This window comes from Phocoena sinus, chromosome 9 (assembly GCF_008692025.1).
Source record: "Phocoena sinus isolate mPhoSin1 chromosome 9, mPhoSin1.pri, whole genome shotgun sequence".
In the NCBI taxonomy this organism is placed as follows: Eukaryota; Metazoa; Chordata; class Mammalia; order Artiodactyla; family Phocoenidae; genus Phocoena; species Phocoena sinus.
The window spans coordinates 71,080,938-71,105,668 of NC_045771.1; the positions used below are offsets into that span (position 1 = coordinate 71,080,938).

General features: G+C 34.3%; 1 protein-coding gene across 5 annotated transcripts in view; it reads right to left on the reverse strand.

Annotated features, from left to right (window-relative positions):
- Positions 1-24,731, reverse strand: part of SNX13 (sorting nexin 13) — a 141,842-nt gene that overhangs the window by 38,828 nt on the left and 78,283 nt on the right. For 4 of the 5 annotated variants that reach the window (XM_032642868.1, XM_032642866.1, XM_032642867.1 and 1 more), the window contains 6 exons: positions 23,686-23,879; positions 17,795-17,899; positions 17,049-17,181; positions 12,244-12,281; positions 8,026-8,095; positions 3,819-3,958 (listed from right to left, as the gene is read on the reverse strand). In XM_032642868.1, coding sequence (XP_032498759.1) covers positions 3,819-3,958; positions 8,026-8,095; positions 12,244-12,281; positions 17,049-17,181; positions 17,795-17,899; positions 23,686-23,879 — 680 coding nt within the window. Of the gene's footprint in view, positions 1-3,818; positions 3,992-8,025; positions 8,096-12,243; positions 12,282-17,048; positions 17,182-17,794; positions 17,900-23,685; positions 23,880-24,731 lie in introns of all 5 variants that reach the window. The other variant, XM_032642865.1, reaches the window with a different exon arrangement.

Genomic DNA, 24,731 nt, shown 5'->3' on the forward strand with positions numbered 1-24,731 from the left:
TCTTGTCGGTCTCCTGTAGACAGCATATATACCAGGTCTTGTTTTGGTACCCATTCAGCCAGTCTATGTCTTTTGGTTAGAGCATTTAATCCATTTACATTTAAGGTAGTTATCAACATATATGTTCCTATTACCATTTTCTTAATTGCTTTGGGTTAGTTATTGTAGGTCTTTTCCTTGTCTGTGTTTTCTGCCTAGAGAAGTTCCTTTAGCATTTGTTGTAAAGCTGATTTGGTGGTGCTGAATTCTCTTAGCTTTTGCTTGTCTGTAAAGGTTTTAATTTCTCCATTGAATCTGAATGAATCCTTGCTGGGTGGAGTAAGCGTTGTAGGTTTTTTCCTTTCATCACTTTTAATATGTCCTGCCTCTCCCTTCTGGCTTGCAGACTTTCTGCTGGAAAGTCAGCTGTTAACCTCATGGGGATTTCCTTGTATGTTATTTTTCCCCTGTTGCTCTTTTTTCTTTTGTGGTACACAGGCCTCTCACTGCTGCGGCCCCTCCCACTGTGGAGCACAGGCTCTGGACGCGCAGGCCCAGCAGCCATGGCTCACGGGCCCAGCCGCTCTGCGGCATGTGGGATCCTCCCGGACTGGGGCACAAACCCATGTCCCCTGCACCGGCAGGCGGACTCCCAACCACTGCACCACCAGGGAAGCCCCCTTGCTTTTAATATTTTTTCTTTGTATTTAATTTTTGATAGTTTGATTAATATGTGTCTTGGCGTGTTTCTCCTTGGGTTTATCCTGTATAGGCCTCTGCGCTTCCTGGACTTGATTGACTATTTCCTTTCCCATATTAGGGAAGTTTTCAACTATAATGTATTCAAATATTTTCTCAGTCCCTTTCATTTCTCTTCTTCTTCTGGGACCCCTATAATTCGAACGTTGGTGCCTTTAATGTTGTCCCAGAGGTCTCTGAGACTGTCCTCAGTTCTTTTCATTCTTTGTTCTGTATTCTGCTCTGTGGTAGTTTTTTCCACTATTTTATCTTCCAGGTCACTTATCCGTTCTTCTCCCTCAGTTATTCTGCTATTGATTCCTTCTAGAGAATTTTTAATTTCATTTATTGTGTTGTTCGTCATTGTTTGTTTGACCTTTAGTTCTTCTAGGTCCTTGTTAAACGTTTCTTGTATTTTCTCCATTCTATTTCCAAGTTTTTGGATCATCTTTACTATCATTACTCTGAATTTTTTTTCAGGTAGACTGCCTATTTCCTCTTCATTTGTTTGGTCTGGTGGGTTTTTATTTGCTCCTTCATCTGCTGTGTGTTTCTCTGTCTGCTCATTTTGCTTAACTTACTGTGTTTGGGGTCTCCTTTTCGCACAATGCAGGTTCATAGTTCTCGTTGTTTTTGGTTTCTGCCCCCAGTGGGTAAGGTTGGTTTGGTGGGTTGTGTAGGCTTCCTGGTGAGGGTACTGGTGACTCTGTTCTGGTGGATGAGGCTGGATCTTGTCTTTCTGGTGGGCAGGACCATGTCTGGTGGTGTGTTTTGGGGTCTCTGTGACCTTATTATGACTTTAGGCAGCCTCTCTACTAATGGGAGGGGTTGTGCTCCTGTCTTGTTAGTTGTTTGGCATAGGGTGTCCAGCACTGTAGCTTGCTGGTCGTTGAGTGGAGCAGGGTCTTAGCGTTGAGATGGAGATCTCTGGGAGAGCTTTCACCATTTGGTATTACATGGAGCCAGGAGTTCTTGGTGGACCTATGTCCTGAACTCGTCTCTCCCACCTCAGAGGCACAGGCCTGACACCCAGCCAGAGAACGAAGACCCTGTCAGCCACACGGTCTGTTCCAGGCTGTTTTTGGTGCAGGTGACAGAATGGAGTACAAGAGAGATGAGATCCTTGCCTCAGGGAGCTCATGGTCTCATGGGCAAGATGGGTAGGAAAATCTGGAATACAAGACAGTGGAGCAAGGGAAGTTCTCAAACTCAGGAGATGAGCCTCTTGGTTACTTAAATCGAGCTCTGAGAAGCAGTGGCAGGCTGGCATGTGATCTGGGAGGAATGTAGGACATCAGTAGCACTGGTGATGTTCTAAGCCAGGGGTCAGAAGACGTTTTTAGATTGCTGGTTTGTCGTAAAAGGATATAACTCAAAAACAGCCAGATGGACAAGATGAATAAGGCAAGATATGGAAAAGGGCATGGAGCATCGATGCCCTGTCTGAGCGTACCACGTGTTTGCCAACCAAGAAGCTCCAAGCTATGTGATTTTAAAACAATATGAAACAGGTAATAATATAAAAAGTAAATAAAGCAATTATTTCTTCAACGTGGGGCAGAAAATTCTTTCACCTCTACAAACAAATCAAGCTAAACATGAAGAAAAGATCTATTCAACAAGAACAATAGAACAGTTATGTCCAAAGTTATTAATTTCCTTATGAATATATAAAAACAGTCCTGTTAATATGGGCTCAAAAGTGTTTAGAGACCAGGCTTAACCTTTAAGTTAAGTTTATCTCCCTCTATTCACGAAGTACTTTAATGAGATTATCATGGTGGCAACCATATATTTTCCACTACCCTAATTGAAAAATATACTTTCTGGGGCTTCCCTGGTGGCGCAGTGCTTGAGAGTTCGCCTGCCGATGCAAGGGACATGGGTTCGTGCCCCAGTCTGGGAAGATCCCACATGCCGCGGAGTGGCTGGGCCCATGAGCCATGGCCACTGAGCCTGCACGTCCGGAGCCTGTGCTCTGCAACAGCAGAGGTCACAACAGTGAGAGGCCCACGTATAACAACAACAACAACAAAATATATATATATATATATATATATATATATATATATACTTTCTGATTACTTAAGTAGTAAACTGTCATTTCAAAGCTTTAGTCCACCCAATCAAATGTCACCATTAATTATTATTATTTTATTGGCTTAATAATAATTGTTTATTTTAAAACCCTGAAAGAAAGATTCTCATGACTTAAAATAAATGTCACAGAACACCTATTCCAATTTATCCTGTGATAAGTTATTTTGTTCTAAGTTAAAAAGAAAAGAATATTTAATAAAAAATAAAACAGAGAGGGCTTCCCTGGTGGCGCAGTGGTTGAGAGTCCGCCTGCCGATGCAGGGGACACGGGTTCGTGCCCCGGTCCAGGAAGATCCCACATGCCGTGGAGCGGCTAGGCCCGTGAGCCATGGCCGCTGAGCCTGCGCATCCAGAGCCTGTGCTCCGCAACAGGAGAGGCCACAACAGTGAGAGGCCCACATACCGCAAAAAATAAAATAAATAAAATAAAACAGAGAAATAGTTTGTTTACATTCATTATGTTTAAGAGTCCTCATACTTCTATGAAACAAGAGGGTTATATTTGGTAAGAATTAAAAACATTATTTGGTTAATGTTAAACTTAATTTAGATTTTGGTTCTTCATAACTTAATGGATCAAGGATTTAACTGTTAACACTTGGAAAAGGACGCCATTTTAAATAACCATAGCTTTAAATTATACTGCCAAAAATAAAACCACCAAATGTCCAGTGATCCCCATCCCTACTTTCAACCAAACCCAAATACCTCTGCAAAGCACAGCACATACACACACTCTTAATATCAGAAATATACTTACTCTAATTTTCCAAGGTATACCACTGATACTTCGTAACTAGTCCACAATGGTTAAGACTGGTTAAAATTTGATTTATTGGTTAAATGTGCAAAATCATTATAACATTCATGTTGCTTATAAAAAAGTTCTTACCTTATTTACTTAGCTTTGGTCAATACCTTAGCATCCCTCAGAGCTATTTAGAATCAAACATGGAATCAAGAAACAATGTAAAGTACACAAACTTTAAAAACCTCATTACCTGTTCGGTGATCCTCATGTGGAAGTCGTGGAAGTCACTATAACGACGGTAGGTTTTCCACATCTCCTCACTGTTTAGACTGCGCCGGTGTACAGTGATGGCATATAATGCGTATGTCTTGCCATGATCATTACAAACGCCTGCCACAGCATATGGGTCATAGTCAGCATATACTAGTCATTTAAAACAAAATGAAAAGGAACAAAAGACACAGAAAGGAAGATGAAGAACAAAAACAAACAAAAAGGACAACATGAAATGAAGAAGAATTTGAAATGACAGACTGAGACAAAAGGATGTCACCAAAGGATAAAATAGATTCTCATCCTCTGTACTCACATCCATAATGCGTTATATATGATGGCTACATTACAAAATGACCTACAAGTTTATGATGATACTGCCAACCACACAGTGATGTCTACTTTGGACTCTCTTCCCAATGAGCTTTTATTTATTATCAGTTATGATAACACAGTACCACCTCATACTATAGTATTAGAGTCTCTTAAATTTAATAGAAGAAAAACAACAGAAACAAAATAATAACCTCTGTACTAACCTTCACTATTCAGCTCTAACTCGATAGCTTTTTAACTGAACAGCAAGCAAAAGCTATAGGATAAGACCTATCTTCTCTTTTGGCAAATCTCTTTCTTGTTTAAAATATTCAACAATTTACAAGTGTAATTTATTCTGAAGACTGTTCTAAATAGTTATTTTCCTACTTAATTGACACAAACCATCCAAGTCAGGTAGTCTCAAAAATCAAAACCTATTCCTATTCTGTACTAATCTTAAGTAAAAAGACATATTTTGAATCATTTTGTCTTTCTCATGTTCCATTTTTTCCCTCTGTGTTGTATTCTATTCTAGATCATCTCTTCAGGTCTCTAAAAGTTTATCAGTCTCCACTCATTTGTACCTGGTCTATTTCTTAATTCAGCCACTCACCTTAATTTCAAAAAGTAATTTTTTTACTTGTATAATTTCATATGGTTCTTTTTTTATAGTGTGGTATTCTTGCCTCGTTTTATCTCTACAAATATTTTTAACATACTCTTGGGCTAGGAAACCCTGTGGTACACAACCACTTCAGGATGGCTGAATCTAGACACACCAATATCGCGATACAAGACAGGCTTTCAATTTCATATGGGTGATAGATACCATTCCCAACCACAACCTTGACATTCTTTGTTCTTTCCTTTGACAGTAGGCTAAGTTCTGGTTCCTCTTTCATATCAAGCCACCTCTGTGACTCTGGGCTTTATGCAAATGACTGTGTTCCAGCTTCTCCTTGCCTTAGCCCATCCTGCCTCTTCTAAACTTGAGGGCATGAAAATGCTGTCAAAATCAAGACAGCAGTCTTCACGCTCCTATAAGCTCCTTGGCTTCAACTCCTCTTCATTTCCCTAAATTTGCTTTTCCTCATGGTCTATTACACCTGTAGATTTCCCCTTTTAGCTATTTTTATTCTGTTGTTTTCAGCCCTTAGATGTGTGGGAAGCAAGATTTCCCACAGCAGTTTAGACTACCATGTTGACCAGAAGTATAAACTGCTCTTCTAATAATAGATTATACTGATCCATAATTACAAAAAAAAAAGTGGCCAAGCTTTGGAGCTGACTAAATATTTGTATTTTGTATATAATTAGGCAAAGAAGGGTCTGTGCAGCTTCTTAGTAAATTATTTTAATAATATAATAGCTACAAATCTATACTGGCAAACGTAGTTGGACAGGAACCTCTCCCAGCCTTTCATTAAAATTTTTCTAAGATTTGCACTTTCTATTCAAAATTGTCCTTCATTCCCTTACCATCTAATATCAGTGTTCCTGACTTGACAAAATAGAAGACTAGGGATAGACCTGGGTCATCTTGCTGTCAGAGGCTTTAACTCTAATATTCACTGTTCACCTCTTTCAAATATTCTTCACTCGGAGACCTATGCGGAACAAAGTGTACAGCAATTTTTCATCACCCAAGAGAACCACCATCACTCAACAGAGTTAGCAAGGCAACAAGGGAATGGATTCACCTGTTGTGTTCAAGATACGTTTGGGAAAGGATAATAGGAAGCAGGGGCCAATTAGGCAGCAAACCATAACCAATTAGGAGTTAATAAGAACAAGGAGAATAGCAAGAAATAGAAAAGGAAAGAAGAAAGGAATGTAAGAAAGCATTCTAAAAAAGAATGATCAGATTTGTCACAAATTGATAGGCAAGGGAGATCATGACTAGGATGCATGCACAATAGGAAGAATAATGGGGCTATTATAAAAGAAGCACTAAGACAGAAAGGTAGTTTGATTTTAAAAGATAATGAGGTTACATATATTTTGAGATGATGGTGAGATATTACAGTGGAAATAACAGGTTTTGTTTGCATTAGGACAATGTTACTACTCATAACAGGTGATGTGCAACCTCTTTGTTCCTAATCCATAACCAGACAAGGAACTAGGATCAGAATATAAATAAATCTCATCACTAAACAAATTGCCTAACGTAGCCAATATTTTTTAAAACAAGATTTCTCAGTGAAGAAGCCAGTACACTGTAGTCTATGGATCACTCCTTAAATAGCACTGCATTGGACTCTTAAGTTCTACTTCCCATCATACAGATGTTAAGGACATGGGATCCAGACTCAAAGAGACTCTGAAGCCCAACTCATAAAAGAAATCTTTATTGAACAAACACTAATATATAATGCCCACCATGTAATTACGAATACAGTTAATTAGTCCCATAACAATCCTATGAGGCAAGTATTATTATTATTATCATTAATATCCCATTTCACAGATGGGGAAATTGAGATACAGAGATGTTAAGGAACTCATCCAAGTTCACCCAACTATTAGGTGGAAGAGCTGGAGTTTGAACCCAAGCAATTTGGACAAAAAGCTGTGCTCTTAACCACTATACTATGCTGCCCCTTTAGTGTTTATACATAAATTTGTCTGACAGAAATTACAATTTATTAAAAATGCTTAGTATTATGCTTCCGTATCTTTTAAGAAGCTAATAAATACTTGTTGAATGAATGGACAAAGCAGCTAGAAAACTAGAACCCTCAGAGAAGAGAAAGATCCACATAAGAAAGATGGACATTAGTATCTTCTTCTACACACAAAAGTTTAAGGACTTGAAGAAAGAAAGAAAAGGACAAATTCTAAATGTTGCACTTTAACAAAGGCTTTCTTTCATATTTCAAAGACAACTCAACAAAGAAGATAGTTTTTTAAAAGAATTTTAAAATTTTAAGGAAGGAAAAAGTGAGACAAATGTATCAAAAGCTAGAAAGAAACGCAACTAGACCCTCTGGTTTTATTGACAACAAGGTATGCACCAACTATTTGTAAAAGATAAAGGAAAAACTGAAAGAGCAATTATAGATAACTTATTACAGAAATCTGGCAGAAAACACAATGGAAAATTAGACTCCAGCTCCAGTGAAAAGAAAACAAGATCTTAAAAAAATAGATGCAAATGATCTTTTTAAAACTACACTTGTACTATTAAATCTCTTTCCAAATTATCTAAATTATAAGTATGAAATTGAACTCAGGTATTTATCTGTACGTTTATACTTCAGTATGTAATCTGACAAACACACTCTTATATTGTAGGAATACTGAGAAGCCAAATAAGAAAATCGGCATTGGCATTATCTAATAACCCAATAACAATGATGGAAATTGATTTTTTTCCTCAGTTCACTAGCCACTTTGCACATATGCTGATTCAGTCATGAATCTCACCTCATCTAAGCATTTGTTGAACTTCTATAAACTCCTATACCAAAAAGCTTCATTTATCCAGATATCTACTCTGACTTTGCATGTATGAAAACAAATATTAAACTAAAATCTGCCCCAAGACAATTTAATAAGAATTATGCAGACAATTATCAGCTAGACTCAAAGAAAAAGAAGATTGGTTTCAAAGTTTACTAGCCATGACAAAATGCTTAAAATTTAACCTTTTTCAAATGATAACAGTGACAACCTTAAAGAAAGGAAACACCCATGTAATAAACATCATAGAATTTAATGAAGAACATGTTACAGAAAAAAAGTAATTTGAAAACATGACTACAGAACAGAAAAATGATTTATAAAAATAAATGTGGAAAATAATGTAGGAGTAATAATAGTCAATAGTTTTTAAGTAATAATTAAACCACGAAGTCTCTTACCAGTGTCTGAAATGTAAGCATGAAGTTGTACTGAGTCATCAGAAGATACATTTGAAAGGTCATCTAAAGACTGGGTGATGGAGGGGGGGAATCAGAACACAAAATTGTTAAATTTTACAGGAAAAAAAAATGTTAAAGAATTCTACATCATATACAACATTACTCATCTTTGCCCTATGTAAGCTTTATATTATTTGTATCTTTCCCCCCAAACAATAATCCTCTTTATTTATACTAATAGGAGAGAGAGAACCTAAGATTAAGAACTATAAAACAAAGTAATTTAGTAATCAACTTAATACATCAGATTATTTCTTCCTTCATTACCTGTCCACATACTATAATTTGTTTCTTCTCAATTATATATATTCAATACATGGCAAAAAAAAAAATGTGGATAAAAATAAGCAGACATATTCTTAAATCAACATTTCAATTTTAATGCTGAAATATACTAGAGCCAACTTTGTATTCTTTAACTTAACACTTTTGTTAACTTAGAAATAGTTTTAGTAAATTTAGATTCCTTATCTATAAAATGAGAACAATCGTACCTACATCAAAGGGTTATGTGAGGACTAAAGGAAAAGACATGTAAAACATTTAGAAAACTGCCTAACATAAAAAATGTTAGCCATTATTATGATTACTTACTAAATGAAGTGAATCCACAGTTTAAGATATTTTAAATAATTTTCAAAAATTATTCCATAAACAAAAAGTATTACTGATCGATTCAGAATAAATCTTTTGTAACTATGGACTTCAGCTCTAAACTTAAAACTTTTTTGCTACATATCCATACACCCACACATACAAAGAAGGGAACACAACGCATATAATGAAGGCAGACTGTATGGAAAAGAACTAACCCAACAGACTTGAAGTTGCTCTCGTTAGAAAGGACTGCTTTCAAGGTTGGCCCTTGGACAATATCTGGGAAGTCAGATTTAGAAAAGGTTCCCTCCATTCCCTAACTGCTAAGAGTGGCTCACTCTACGTAACTATCTGCACAAACAATGTGGTTTATGCTGAATACCTGCTTTCCTTCTGGGAGTCATTTTAGTATATGCTAGGCAGAGGGTGTCTGTGTGATCCACCTCCAATAAAAACCCTGGGCACTTAGTATCAGATGAGCCTTCCTGGTGGCAACATTTCACACATGTTGTCATATTCATTGCTGGTGAAATTAAGTCTGTCCTATGTGACTTCCATGGAAGAGGATTCTTGGAAACTTGTGTCTGGTTTTCTCTGCACTTTGCCCCATGCACCTTTTCCCTTTCTTGATTTTGCTTTATATCCTTTTGCTGTAATAAATTCTAGCCATGGGTATGACTATGCCGGGACCTGTGAGTCCTCTTAGTAAATCAATAAACATAGGAGTGGTCTTGGGGACCTATAACACACAGACATTATATGATTCAGACGTATTTTACACTTAGAAAACCATAGGATTGAATGAACTTTGGAGTATTAATGTGATATTACCAGTTATTACTAAGAGTCATCTAAATGACTTAAATGAAGCCATGCATATGACATAAAGCCATTTAAATTAAGCAATTACAGTCTAAGAAGAAAGCCAAAACTCTATCTACTAAAGACTGATCATCAGGAGAAGCAAAATTTGATAATTCCATACAGATTAACCACAAATCAAGTGGGAGAACCATTCAATTAAATTAGGTCTAGTCCAGGCTTCACCACTGATACCTTAAGAGACTTTAGCCATATCAACTAGTCTTTCCTGTTTCTCAGTTTTCCCAATGTTATAATGGTGTAATACCTGTTCTACAATTCTATCAGGATATAAAGTGAATGAAAATACTTTGAAAAGAAATAGAATGCACTTATTTTTTTAAGTGCTCACCTGACCTACAATAAAACATTTTGACAGAAACAGCACAACTTTTGTTTTAGTATTATTTTTACATGATAGAAGCCCCAGAGGAAATGGAATATTCTACAAAATTTAAGATTGTTATCTACTGTAATCTTCTTCTAATTACAAGCTAGCACCGAGAATATAAAACAATCACCTTTTTCAAAAAAAACATCATTATTATTGGTAACCTTCCCTTGCAGGTAACATTTAAAAAGCTAAATGCCGCTTACTTATTACTTTAAACATGTTAGCATCTTATATACTATGCAACCCAGAAGTTGTTGAAAAACTCTGTGTAATATATAAATGTCTTTTTAGCACATTTAAAATATGCAAGTAATATTATTTTCATTAAATATGATTTAAAAAATCCAATGAGATATCTCTTAACCATTAGTCACAGTTACAATGCATATGTAACTATCAACTAGACTACATAAAGTTACAACTGGTGAAATAATAACTACAGAACTACATTGTGATTTAGAACTATAAGTATTGATTAGTCATAGAAAACTGTGATTTCAAAAAAAGTGCATTAATGCTGTCCTGAAATAAAATCAGTTTGTAAAGTAATTCTTGGGTTAAGATTCTTGAATTCCTTGCCAAAAAAAAAAAAAAAAAGTGGTGTTTTTTTTAACACTATGCTAAGATAAAAACCAAAAACTCTAATTTACTATGATAATCAATTGAGCAAACACAACTACAATGGCACTTCTAAAAATGTTTATAATTTATGTGTCAGCTTCAATCACAAAATGAGTAACCACCACATTAAATATTTTCTTTGCTTAGTATACTGGAATAAACAATTATGATCTAGTTTATAATTTTAATACAATTAATAAATGTTATCTTCATCAAACATGAAAAATATCTGATGGTTTTTAAAACAATTCTTTATAATCTTAAACTATTTTTTAAAATGCAGCTGTTCATTAAAATCTATGTATTAAAAAAAAGAATTGAAAACAGTCTAGCTACTTAAAAGCTTAGATTTAACAGATGTGAAAACCAAAAAACTGTAAGTCACTGACCTCAAGTGTGACCTTTTTCAATCCACACTGTTCTGGTTTATATCACTATGTGATAAAAGGGATCTCTTTTACTTGAAAAAGCATTTATTCCCAATAGGGAATGAAGAAAAAAAATATTTTTTACTAGTGTTCAAACACTTGTACAAGCACTACAAATGTGAATATTAAAAACCTTCAAACCAAGGAAAAGTTTCATCACATTTGGAAACTTTCTATATAATGGGCATTATATTGCTAACACTCTTCATTCTCTAGGACCTATTCCTTTTCATTATAACTCTGTGGAATATGAGAAGTAAATGGTAATGATACCAAATAATTTAGGAAAACATTTAAAATGTTACTAAATATATGACGTAACGCTATGGCTGATTTGCTTTAGTGTTTTGTTAAAGGTTATACTTTGCACAATAATAGAACATTTATACAATAAAGTAATTTTAGAAATAAATGTAGTAGTGAGGAACATAAGACACTGGACCTCTAAACTTTTTAGCTATCACAAAAAGTTTGAAAGAAAATGTGTTGTAGGTAGAAGGAAAAACAAAGCAAACAATCTCCGCCCATCCCCCACAAATTCTGGACTGAAACTTTCATAGAACACTAATATTTCTTTCCAGCAGCATTTTATGAACTAAGGTATTCAATGGCAAGGATAGATATATAAAAGAACTGAAATGTTCATTGTTTCACACTTCACCTTGAATATATGAAATGTCAATGACAGTTTATATGCTAAAAACATGCCATTCTTAAACCTGTAATCATAGAATACAGTTGCTTAATTCTTGTAAAATCCTCTAAGCTTAAAAAAAGGGTTTTTTTACAATAACTTGAATCTTTTATAGTGTAGACTTTAAAGAAATATCTTTTAAGTTTTCAGATATCCCAACTAATTTTATATTTCTTTTCTAAATACAAGAAGAAAAAACTAATTCCAGTGTAAACATTTATATGTCACAAATTTACTGCCCATCATAGCACTGATCAGAGTCATTTTCAAATATTAAATACTGGGGTTGAAAATAATAAAATCATTTTTTATCACCTGCAACTAAATCATTCAGGTGTGGCTTAAGCACATTTTTTAAAATGAAAAAAAATTTCATGTCATTTTTAAGTTCTAATTAACAGATCCCTTATTTGTGAATTTAATATTTCTTTAAAAGCATAACAACTTCTTACAAAGGATGACTTGGGGACTTCTAATACATCACTTATTTACATGTTAAGGCTCAGTCTTTCATATTGTTTTCAGGCCACCTTATTAATTAAAGTACTCATAACAGTACTTACCAAATTTATGCTTCCTGTAGGAGACCCATTAAAAGATTCTGTGAGAAGGGAAATTCAACTTAGTATACAGTAAAAAACTTTTGAAACAGTGCTTTATCTATCTAAGGTTCAAACACCAAGAACAAAAGTCACACAAGCCAAGATATAACAGAACAGTAAATTGTGGTACACTATTCCCAAACACCTATTCCCATTGTTTTCCAAGCCAGATATTTCAGTGAAAATAGTTATGTACCTAAGTTGCTCCCCGCCCCCCCAAAAAAGGTATTTATGTACAGGAAAGCAATTATTATATATTTTATTCTCACAGTATCATATTAAGTTGTCTAATACAATGTAGATATGAGGTAAACACTGCAGAGTGAAGTCCACTAGGAAATGTCAGAGGTATTTTGCTATTTCTGTCCCACTGGATTAATATTACAAATAAAATTATTCTTTAATATGAAGGATAAATAGATTGACTTTTAATATATCTATAAAGTCTACTTATTCTTGGTTGATCTGGATCAAAAATATTCAAAATCTAGATTCTTAAATGAATATACAATTAATAGAACAAAAGATACATAAAATCCCATGTGTAATGTCATTTAATTAAAAAGCAACTAAAATTATTTTTAAAAATTAACGTTAGAGAGTAAGTAAATTATTAAAATTAACATCTTTCCCTCAGAATTTTAGTCTATATCTGAGCAAATTAGGTTACCAATTAACATATCCGCCTGTTAAAAACACAAATGAACATATGGTAAAGCAATATTCATAAACAGTTTAAAGTTAATGTACGGCTTGTAGCCCTTAAGAGATTATAATTTGGATCTCTAGATGGGTCTTCAAAGGAAATTTCTATTACTCTTGAAATAGGCAGTTGGTGTTGCTTTCCAACTTCAACAACTCTAAATGCCCAAGAACATTTCTCGGTTCCTCAAAACTTTGGTCACAAAAATAGGAAATCCCACCTAGGATTACCCCTTGGTTAACAGCAAGGTGAAAATTAAAATGAGTAAACAAACAGTTCTCTAACCTCCTTATTCAATTATATGCCTCCTACCTCCTTCTGTGGTCTGCCCACCTCTTAAGTCTTCCCACCAAAGACATGTCAAATTAAAAGAGAAACTAGGAGTAAAACAAGGCATAGTTTACTTTCTTGATCAATAATAAGATCCAGAAATAGAGTCTAAAGCCAATCTAGGTCCACATTTAATCAAAACTTTAATAACTGGTTATTAATATTAGAAAACAAAAGAAACTATTGTTTGACATGATGAGAAACGTGACTGAAATTAAAATTTAAAACAGCACAATTTAAATATTTTTAAAAGGCTGTGAAAGTATGTAGGAAAAAATATCTACTCTTAAAATAATTTAAAGCTGAACTAACTAAAGAAGGCAATTACGAACAAAGAAAAAGAAAAGGAAGAAAGGGGAGCAGAGGAGGACAGAGAGCATGGGTTAGCACGCCATCCAGCCACCCACCTACCTACCTACAGAAGTCTAGTTAAATAGGAATGAAATTTCTTCCACAGCAAAGAAAAACCACCAGCAAATACTATTACACATGGTAAGATTTGGCCCACTAATTCTGTGCTCAGTTTAGGCTGCATTTTCTTAAAATCAGCTACGCATTAAACACTAGATTAGGTAATTATTTCAAAATGTCTAAAAAGTAGCCAAAACTTCAGGACTTTAAAAAATACACAAAGTGCCAGGAAGCTTAATTTGAAAAGTCAGACAATAAATTTATAACCAGAAGATTTAAGAAAGGCCTATTTTTAATTAAACAATCTTATAAAGACAAGAAAATCATAAGCATCACTATTTGAAAAAGTTGTCACAAGTGCCTAAAACCTAAACACTGACAAAGATAATATACCTAACTGCCATTTTTAATAATAATGTTTCATATTATACCCATCATTCCACGTACTTTTTTCAAAGCATTTCAAAAAAGGGTTAGGCAATTTCTCAGTTATAAAATATATAAAAGCTCATCAATTAGGACACAGAATGTTAAAAAGCAATGTCCTAGAAAGACGAAAGAGATATATATATATACACTAATTCCAAACTACAATCAATGATTCCGATGTGAGGGACTACTCAATGACTGATATATAATAGAAGTACATTTACTTCAGATCAAAACTAGTTGCAGAAAAAAAACTTTTAAGCTACTCTGTGTTTTAAATAAGTATGAGGTTTTGAGAAGTTTGAGACAACATAAATAATTTGCTTCCATTAGTTGCATACAAGACAAATATAAATGGAAGCTAAAAGTCAATTTAGAAGATTTTGAAGTTCTTACACTATAGGATCAAAACCTACTCCCAGAGAATATACTGTTACTGTCATCATTATATAATATTTAGACACTCATATATTAGCTGATTATGATTCAATTTATCCTCTTTCATTCTGGGTCAGAAAGCAAATCTGGTTCACAATACTAAGGAAACTTCTAAAGTAGACAAAATCAAAATAAACAATAAAAACATTTTAAATAGTCCTTTCTGGAAGTAGAGTTCCTACTGCAAATTTCATAGCAGCTATGCAAAAGATTTTTCAAGAGACAGTAAATAGATATACTATATAACATACTTGAGGTACACTGAATTTTACTATTCATCTCCCACAGAAGTGTTCTTAAAAAAAAAAAAAAACACTTCCTCAATTATGCAATCAAATCCAGTTAATAAAATATTATCCCAATTTTACAAATAACCAAGATATTAGATCAACAATCAATATAAAAGTTATTACAACATGGAAACTTCTGTAACTAGATTTCTTAGATTATTTAAAAAGTAAAATCTTGCTGGAGAGGGTGTGGAGAAATGGGAACCCTCTTGCACTGTTCGTGGGAATGTAAATTGATACAGCCACTATGGAGAACAGTATGGAGGTTCCTTAAAAAACTAAAAATAGAACTACCATACGACCCAGTAATCCCAGTACTGGGCACATACCCTGAGAAAACCATAATTCAAAAAGAGTCATGTACCACAATGTTCACTGCAGCTCTATTTACAATAGCCAGGACATGGAGGCAACCTAATTGTCCATCAACAGATGAATGGATAAAGAAGATATGGCACATATATACAATGGAATATTACTCAGCCATAAAAAGAAACGAAATTGAGCTATTTGTAGTGAGGTGGATGGACTAGAGTCTGTCATACAGAGTGAAGTAAGTCAGAAAGAAAAAAACAAATACCGTATGCTAACACATATATATGGAATCTAAAAAAAAAAAAAATTGTTCTGAAGAACCTAGGAGCAGGACAGGAATAAAGATGCAGACGTAGAGAATGGACTTGAGGACACAGGGTAGGGGAAAGGGAAGCTGCGACGAAGTGAGAGAGTGGCATGGACATATATACACTACCAAATGTAAAACAGATAGCCAGCGGGAAGCAGCCACATAGCGCAGGAAAATCAGCTCGGTGCTTTGTGTCCACTTAGAGGGGTGGGATAGGGAGGGTGGGAGGGAGATGCAAGAGGGAGGGCATATGGGGATATATGTATATGTATAGCTGATTCACTTTGTTATAAAGCAGAAATTAACACACCATTGTAAAGCAGAAATTAACACACCATTGTAAAGCAATTATACTCTAACAAAGATGTTAAAAAAATATATAGAAAAAAAATTTTTAAATAAACAGTAAAATCTCACTAATATAGACTAGGGAGTGGGGAGGATAGGTAGCGAAGAGGGGAGGCTGGAAAGCTTCCATAATAGAGGTATTTTTTAAAGCAGTGCTCACTATCTAATACATCTATTATATCTCCAACTTCAAGTGGTCCTGTCCATAAAATCTATTCATAAGTAAATAAGCATAATTAAAGCACTCTCTTAAAATAATTCCTTAGTCCAATCTTTCCCATTTACTTTGTATTTACATTGCTTATTTGCTGGAAAGTTTATCAAATACTAGATATTTAATTAGAGTTTAATAAGTACTTCTGAATTGAATCACAAGTAAAATGGTCATCAGGTCTAAAATCTGCAAACTGTACTCTAAGTGCTGCCTCTCCCATTATCCTTAAATAACAAATTATTTACTACTAATAAAAACTGATATTTGCATTTTAGTTTATATTTCATTTTTATATACAGAATTCCATTAAAATATGACAACTCTGAGGTAAGATATTATTATGAGAGAATATTATTCCAGATTTACAGCTGAGAAAGAGGCTTAAAGAAATTGTTTGGCCAACATCACACAGGCAATAAGAAAAGGATTAAAATCTAAGTATTATGACAAAGTCTGCTTTCTTTACTATAACATGTAGATAGACAAAAACTGAACGATTGGAATAAATGACTCTTACAGCTTCTCCCAGCTTATACTGGGCAGGATTTGGAAAAGGGTACAATTAAAGAGGGAAAAAACTGTATTTTTATGTTTTATAGTTTATGGTACATTCTCAGATTCATTACTTGTTATTTCATTTAATCTTCTCAATAAGCCTATTGCTAGTCATGACTATTATTACTTATAAACAAAAGGGAAACTACCATAAAAACATTGGGGTGACACAACTCAAGAAAACATGCTTCTTTAAGAATTCTATTTTCAACAGTTACATTCAAATTTGTTATTAAATTTTAACATTTTAATTTAGTATAGTAAGTAAACTTTGTCATTTAATTACAGATTTTTAAATATACTACAATTTATATTTGGGTTTCAAGAACATTTTTTATCTTATTTGAAAGGACTTTTTTTGGTAAGCAGAATATATACAGGAATATACATATACACATAAATGTACAACGTGTGCCACCTTACCTCCATCACCATCATCTGATCCTCTGAAACTAGGATCTTTTAACATATCCAGCTCAGCTAACATGCGCACATAAAGTGCATTCTGCCTGAAGGAAGGATAAAATCTTTCATCTCGTAGCATCAATTCATATACCTTATTGAAAAATCAAGATATTCAATCATTAATGCAGATAATGCAGTGATTTCCACTAATAAGATTTCAACAAAAGCTAGATAGAGGTCTTACTGTAATAAATTACAGGTTCCATATTAACAAGATGTCAGTAATAAGACTATGTCACAACCAATAATTTTTTTCTGGTCCCTCCAGCACCCAAATTGTACTGAAACAGGTCCTACTGCAACACAAGGCACACGACAACAGGTTACATAAAATGTTCCAGAAAGTAGTACTCTCTAAGAAACAAGTACACATAAAGGCTCAAGACATATATTCAAATAAATGAATCATGTTATTCATACATCATCAATTCATAAAATTGTAGAATCTGTATCTGGCCCTTCAGTCAGATTCAAATTAAACAACCCAGCTAAGGATTTTCCTCATTTGTCAATTAAATAAACAAAGAAAAACTGGCCTACCTTTTTTGTAATTGTGAAGTACTGATATTATTACCATAACTCATCTTTTTAGTTACCACTGTACTTTCTTAATGCTTCAATAACCTTTTATAAACAAATTCCATGCATATAGAAATATACATTGTTTTCGAGAAAGATATAATGATAAACGTTGTACATAATACCTTCCTTTGAATGTCATCAAAGATTTCAGGTGTTGGATCTTCATGATTCAAAGTATCTGCTAATTTTGCTACCAAATAATCATCAACAGTAACTCTTGGAGATGCCTGACAAACAGAAAAATAACAGTAGTATTGATCTTTGGAATTTCTAAATACAAGTTAAGCCTTAATAGTAGGAGAATAATGGAATCATATTATTGAAAGTAAATGCCAGAAAATCCTTGGTTTGTAAATGACACCCTGATGATTAAAGGCTGAAATAAGAGCTAGAACCTTCTTGTCATCAGGTACTACACAGTCGACCGTTCGACAAACATGGATTTAAATCTTGACTTTTGCCGAGCAACTTACCTCTCACTAGGCTTCACTTAATCTGCAAAATGGTGGTAAATACCACATATGGTTATTATGAGAATGAAAAGAGATTTACGTAAGGCATATGTGTCTAGCACATAGGAAACTCTGTCATTAGGAGATAGTGTTGAGCACTCAGTAGTCCTAGATGTGTATTTAATAGAATACCAAAAGAATAATCCATTTGTTATTTATCATTTAACGTTAGAAACAATCCTTTTGAATGGCATTTAAAAGAGACTATGCTTATCTTAATTTGGTTCTATAATACTGCAGCAAAGTTCCCACATGATACAGGATGGAAAAAATCTGAAAAGTTAATTTGTTCCAACAATTTCCATCTCAAGGTGCATAATGTGACAGATACTACACAGAAATATAAAATATCATGTTCAATGTGAAAAATTACTGAAAGAAAATAACGCTGAGAAGCTAGAAATATTGTCATCTTTGGCATGTCAACTTTTGTATTTTTAGTTCTGAAGGCTCTAGAGAATAAATGAGCAACAAGGATGGTAACTTTTAGAGAAAGTACCAAAAGAATGCATTGTTCAAGTGATTTCTCTATGCTAATAGACTATCTAAGGAACAGAAAAGAAGATATATCAAGAAAAGAAGAAAAAGTAAAAGTAAGTAAGTAACCTGGGTATATATACAGACAAAACTATAATTTTAAAAGGTACATGCACCCCATGTTCAAAGCAGCACTATTCACAATAGCTAAGACATGGAAACAACCTCAATGTCCAACGACAGATGAATTGATAAAGATGTGATAAATATATACAATGGAATACAACTTGGCCAAAAAAAAGAATGAAATATGCCATTTGCAGCAATGTGGATAAATCTAGAGACTATCGTACTAAGTGAAGTTAAGTCAGAAAGAGACAAATACCATATGATATCACTTATATGCAGAAGCTAAAATATGACACAAATGAACTTATCAACAAAACAGAAACAGACTCATAGACATAGTGAACAGACTTGTGATTGCCAAAGGGGAGGGGGGGTGGGGGAGGGATGGATTGGAAGTTTGGCATTAGCAGATGCAAGCTATTATATATAGAATGATAAACAACAAAGTCCTACTGTATACCACAGGGAACCATATTCAATATCCTGTGCTAAACCATAATGGAAAAGAATATGAAAAAGAATGTGTATATGTATAACTGAATCACTTTGCTGTATAGCAGAAATTAACACAACACTGTATATCAACTACACTCGAACAAAATTTTTTTTAGTTTTCTTTCAAGTAAGTAAACAGGAGGCAAACGGCTACACAACTTCTAATGCTCCCTTGTTAATTCAACACTCCTGGTAGTAAACCCAAGTAGGTTGTGTGGTGGTTGTTTTTTGGTTTGTGTGGGGTTTTTCTGGAGGAGGAAGAGGATACTTACCTACTATTTGTTTGTGTACGAGTGTGGTGTTTCGTTTTTTTTTTTTTTTTGCGGTACGCGGGCCCCTCACTGCTGTGGCCTCTCCCGTCGCGGAGCACAGGCTCCGGACGCGCAGGCTCAGCGGCCATGGCTCATGGGCCCAGCCGCTCCGTGGCATGTGGGATCTTCCCGGACCGGGGCACGAACCCGTGTCCGCTGCATCAGCAGGCGGACTCTCAACCACTGCGCCACCAGGGAAGCCCATGAGTGTGGTGTTTTTTTGTTTCCCCCGAACAAAGAACAGGAGAACTAAACTTCAACTATGTGACAAAGATCAGAGAGGAACAAGATTTAAGTTAGTTTTGTCCTTTCATTTGCCCTCTAAGCTCAGTAAAACTCAGTTTCTAGGAAATAAGAGAAAAATTTGAAAATAACATTATCTATTTATCTAGTTTAATTTTTTCTATAATCTCTGGAATACAGAATTGGATTAAGCCTCATCCTTGGAAGAGGGTGATCAAAACTTTCAGAGAGCCCACCTTTCAAAAAAAGTAATGTGGAAGAAATATTAATACATATGTTACTTCTTTAACATAAAGATACAAAAATGGGTGTTTTTCCAAAATTATCTATTAATCTGTATTCTTTACTTTTCTGTTACACAAATGTAGTTACACAAAAGGACTAGTTAACAGTGGCAATTAGTAATTAATTGGACTAATCAAAAAAATAATGTCTGAGAATATTAAACAATATACTTAATGTTTCTGTACTCTGATACAGCAACTTATTTTAACATATTTTAAACTTTTTACTTTTAAATTTAAATATTGTAGGCGCTATATTGTATCTTCTTAAAATATAAAAATGTAAGACTTTTTAAAAGATTATACCTATAATAGGACTAATTAAATAGATATATCTATATTTAATAAAAAGTAAACAATTACTTTTCTTTTTATTCCATGATCTTGTAGGGTATTTTTGTGTTGCCCTTTTAAACGATACTTCTCTGATTTGCCTGCAGCCTTCAGGATATTATTTTACGCAGTGGTATAACTAAGTACAATCAACTATAAAAAAAAATTCACTATGACTTTCAGCTCTGCTCTTAAGGCTATATATCACACAATTATTTCTCTAACCAGTGCAATGTCATGACATCAAGTTAAATATCCCTTCAATAAAACCATTTAGGCAAAGAATAATGGGATTTTACTCACTAAAAACAGCAGGTTTTTAGACCTGTAGGGATTTGTATCTCCAGATTTGTTTCATAGACTAGCTGTTTGTCTATCAGGTCCTCTGCATCTATGAATTCATCATACAGGCTACCCATGTCTAAAATGCCCATTTTTAAGTACTTCGAAGCATAATGAATGTCATAAGTTAAACCTCTCCTTTTCAAGGAAAATGGTTTTAAAACACACATCATTTAAATGTGGTAAAGGTGCATTCCAAATAAATTATAGTTTTAGTAAAGAAAGTGAGAAAATCCTCTTTAAACTAGCTGTTCCCTTCTGGTGATATTTGAGTTCTCAATAGCCTTAGTTCCAAAAAGTGAGTCATTTTTTTCATTATATGAGTTTTTGTTACAGCCTACACATAAAAAACTCAGTTCAGTCCATCCATTTCAAGGTTTATTTTAGTCCCTCCAAAAATCATTCAATAGTTTTAGAGAAAGCATATAAATTTCTGTTTACGTTCATTTATTTCACCATACTCATTCTTGATGCATTTTCAAATGAGAGGACATTATTCTTGTCCCATTCTTTGAAAATATGATTTACCGCAGGCCATTGTTGGCATCTTTACTGTGACTGGCAACAATGATAGCCATCTGGAAGGCAAATGTCTAAAGTTTTCTCCTGACATTTTGGTAATGTCAAAAATCTCAGAAAGCTGAAGCAATAATATTGTTCAGAACATACAGGTATAATAAAACTGTATGGGAAAGCAAGTGAATAATTACAGAAAATGGGCTTCATCAGGAAGCAAGGAGAGGTAAAGAATATATAGAGATCTTTAAAACTATAATGAATGTTCTACTTCTAAAGCTGGATGGGGTATAAAGGTGTTTGCTCTACTATTATTCTAAAAACTGTGTACTCTTTTAAGTAGGGTATATTTCATAAGGCAAAAATGTAAGCAAATGCACAAATAAGCAGTTTCCAAGTAACATTCATACTTAAAATTCAAATACAATTTTTGTGTTAAGTATAAATTAAAAGGTTATTATAGCATAGCCATTAAAAGTACTGGAGTGTGAGTAACCTTGAATCTTGAGGATTTTTGTGTCCATATTCATGAGGGATATTAGTCTGTAGTTTTCTAAATGATGTCTTTGTCTGACTTTGATATGAGAATGACACAACTCATAAAATGAGTTGGGAAATGTTAATTTTTCTCTATTTTCTGGAAGAGTTTGTCAAGTATTGGTATTATTTCTTCTTGAAATGTATGACAGAATTCATACCTAGTGAAACCAGTTAGGCCTGGGCTTTTCTTTGAAAGATGATTTTTAATTATTAATTAAATTTATTTACTATATTTTCTGTTTCTTCTTAAGTCAGTTTGGCAATTAGTGTCTCCCCAGGAATTTGTCCATTTCATCTAAGTTGCCAAATTTGTTGTTTTAAAGTTGTTTGTAATATTTCCTTATAGGCCCTTTAATTTCTATAGAGTTGGCAGTGATGCCTCCTCTTTCATTCATGATTTTGGTGATCTGTATCTTTTTTCTGGGCCAATCTAGCTAAAGGTCTGTCAATTTTGTTGCTCTTTTCCCAACTTTTGGTCGTACTGATTTTTCACTATTGTTTTTTCTGTTTTCTATTTCACTGATTTCCATTTTGATCTTTACTATTTTATTTCCTTCCTTCTGTTTGCTTGGGTTTGTCTTGCTTTTCTTTTTCTAGATTTTTAAGGTGAAAACGTAGATTGTTGATCTGAGATCTTTCTTCTTTCTAATTAGGCACTTAAGGCTACACATTTCCCTGTAAGCACTTCTTTAATTGCATCCCATAAGTTTTGATGTACCGTGTTTTCTTTTTCTTTTCCTTTTTGGCTGCGTTGTCTTCGTTGCTGCATGCGGGCTTTCTCTAGTTGTGGCGAGTGGGGGCTACTCTTCTTTGTGGTACGCAGGCTTCTCGTTGAGGTGTCTTCTGTTGTCGCGGAGCAGGGGCTCTAGGCGCGCGGGCTTCAGTAGTTGTGGCTCGCAGGCTCTAGAGCTCAGGCTCAGTAGTTGTTGCACACGGGCTTAGTTGCTTTGAGGCGTGTGGGATCGTCCTGGACCAGGGCTCGAACCCGTGTCCCCTGCATTGGCAGGAGGATTCTTAAACACTGCGCCACCAGGGAAGCCCTGGAAGTCACTTTAAAATAAATGTCTTTAAGAATAAAGGAGTCTGGAAGCCTGGGTCACCCTATTATTCACTGCTTCTCGCTCTCCACTCCTCACCCTGCCTCACTGACTTTCATTGGACTCTGGCATGAAAGAGAAATAAACCTTTGTTGAGTTAAGCCACTGAGAATGTGGAGAGTTCTAACGGGTTTATAGGGCTGTTCAATTCTTGTATACCCTTGGTCATTTTCTGTATAATTGTTTTATCAGTTTTCGAGAGTGAGTATTGAAGTCTCCAACTATTATTGCTGAATTGTCTACTTCTCCCTCAATTCTGTCAGTTTGTGCTTCATTTATGTGGGGGCTTTGTTGTTTTATCATCCTCATCAACTGACCCTTTTAGAATTATAAAATGTTCCTCGTTTCTCTAGTAACAATTTTTTGTCTTAAAATCTATTACGAATATTGGTGTAGCCACTCCAGCTCTATTTTAGTTACTGTTTGTATGGTTTACCTTTTACCATCCTTTTACTTTCTACCTATTATCTACAGTGTGTGTGACCTTGAATTTTAACTGTCACTTTGTATCTGCATGACCCTGGACAAGTGAATTCAATTTTCTAACTGAATCAGTTTCTTCACCTATAAAATGAGGATAATACACAATAATACTATTACCAGGATTAAATAAGGCAATGTAAGGCAGTTGTGCATAGCAGCATGAATAATGGATATTTACAAGTACTACAAAAATCATTATCAATGATACTGCCAGAGAAGATAAGAAAAAAGTAATCAAAATATATTCTCACCTTTTCTGATAAATACTGTTCATAAATTCCAACAGCAGCTGCTCTTAAAAGACCTTTGGTTTGGTTGGTTTGATGTCTTCCATCTTTCTGACGACTTGATAAAACTTCTAGCTGTTGTTGGGCTGTAACCCGGTATCCTTCCACTGTCATCCAAAAGAAGAGATGTGCCTGACCTCCAGTTTGCTGCATGTAATCTACCAAAATCCATAACAACATAGATATTAAAGTCACACATTTTGGGGTGCATACAGCTGTATGACAAGTTACGAAGGATTAAAGTTTCAAATACTTAAAACTCCACATTTTGAACATGTTTAGAAAATGCTTGAGGTTAAAAAAAAAATAGTTATATCATAAACTGGTTAGGCTGAGAAGACCAGTTATGCAGAAAAAACAAATGGAAGCACATATTTTTTTTAAAAAATCTGATTTTTCACTAAAATATCTCTAGGGGATAAAACTGCCAGGGAAGGTTTCATCAGAAATAAACTACTTCACCAACATTCAGCTTCCATTCTCAACAAAGATTATTAATCACAATATTACTATTATCATAAATATTAAAAATAACGTTTGGGCTCTTCAATAAGCCATGCATTTGTTTTTGATCGTGAAATGAAGAATCAGGGAGTTTTGCTGGAAATGTCCCCCAGATAAAAGCAAATTTGATGTAATATTAATAAAATTAATAAATATTTATATATTAAAATGGCATAAAAATAAAGCCCTCTCCCATTCATGCACCAAAATGATATACACAGGTTATACACACCAAGTATTCCTGATAAAGTATTCTTTCTCAAATAACTTAAATTTAAATTCATAGTAGAATCTCCTGGGGTTTATTTAAAAGCAGATTAGCAAATGCACATTGGAGTTAAAATAAGCATTTATTTCCTCGACAACAAAATAAATCTCTGGTTTCCAAAGAAAAGGAAGTATTTCAGAGAATGAGGGGTGGAAGAGAGATATATATGCCACACCTAATACCAGGTATTTAAAATTTAACAATATTTACAATTATTAAAAATTTCAAGGGTTATATT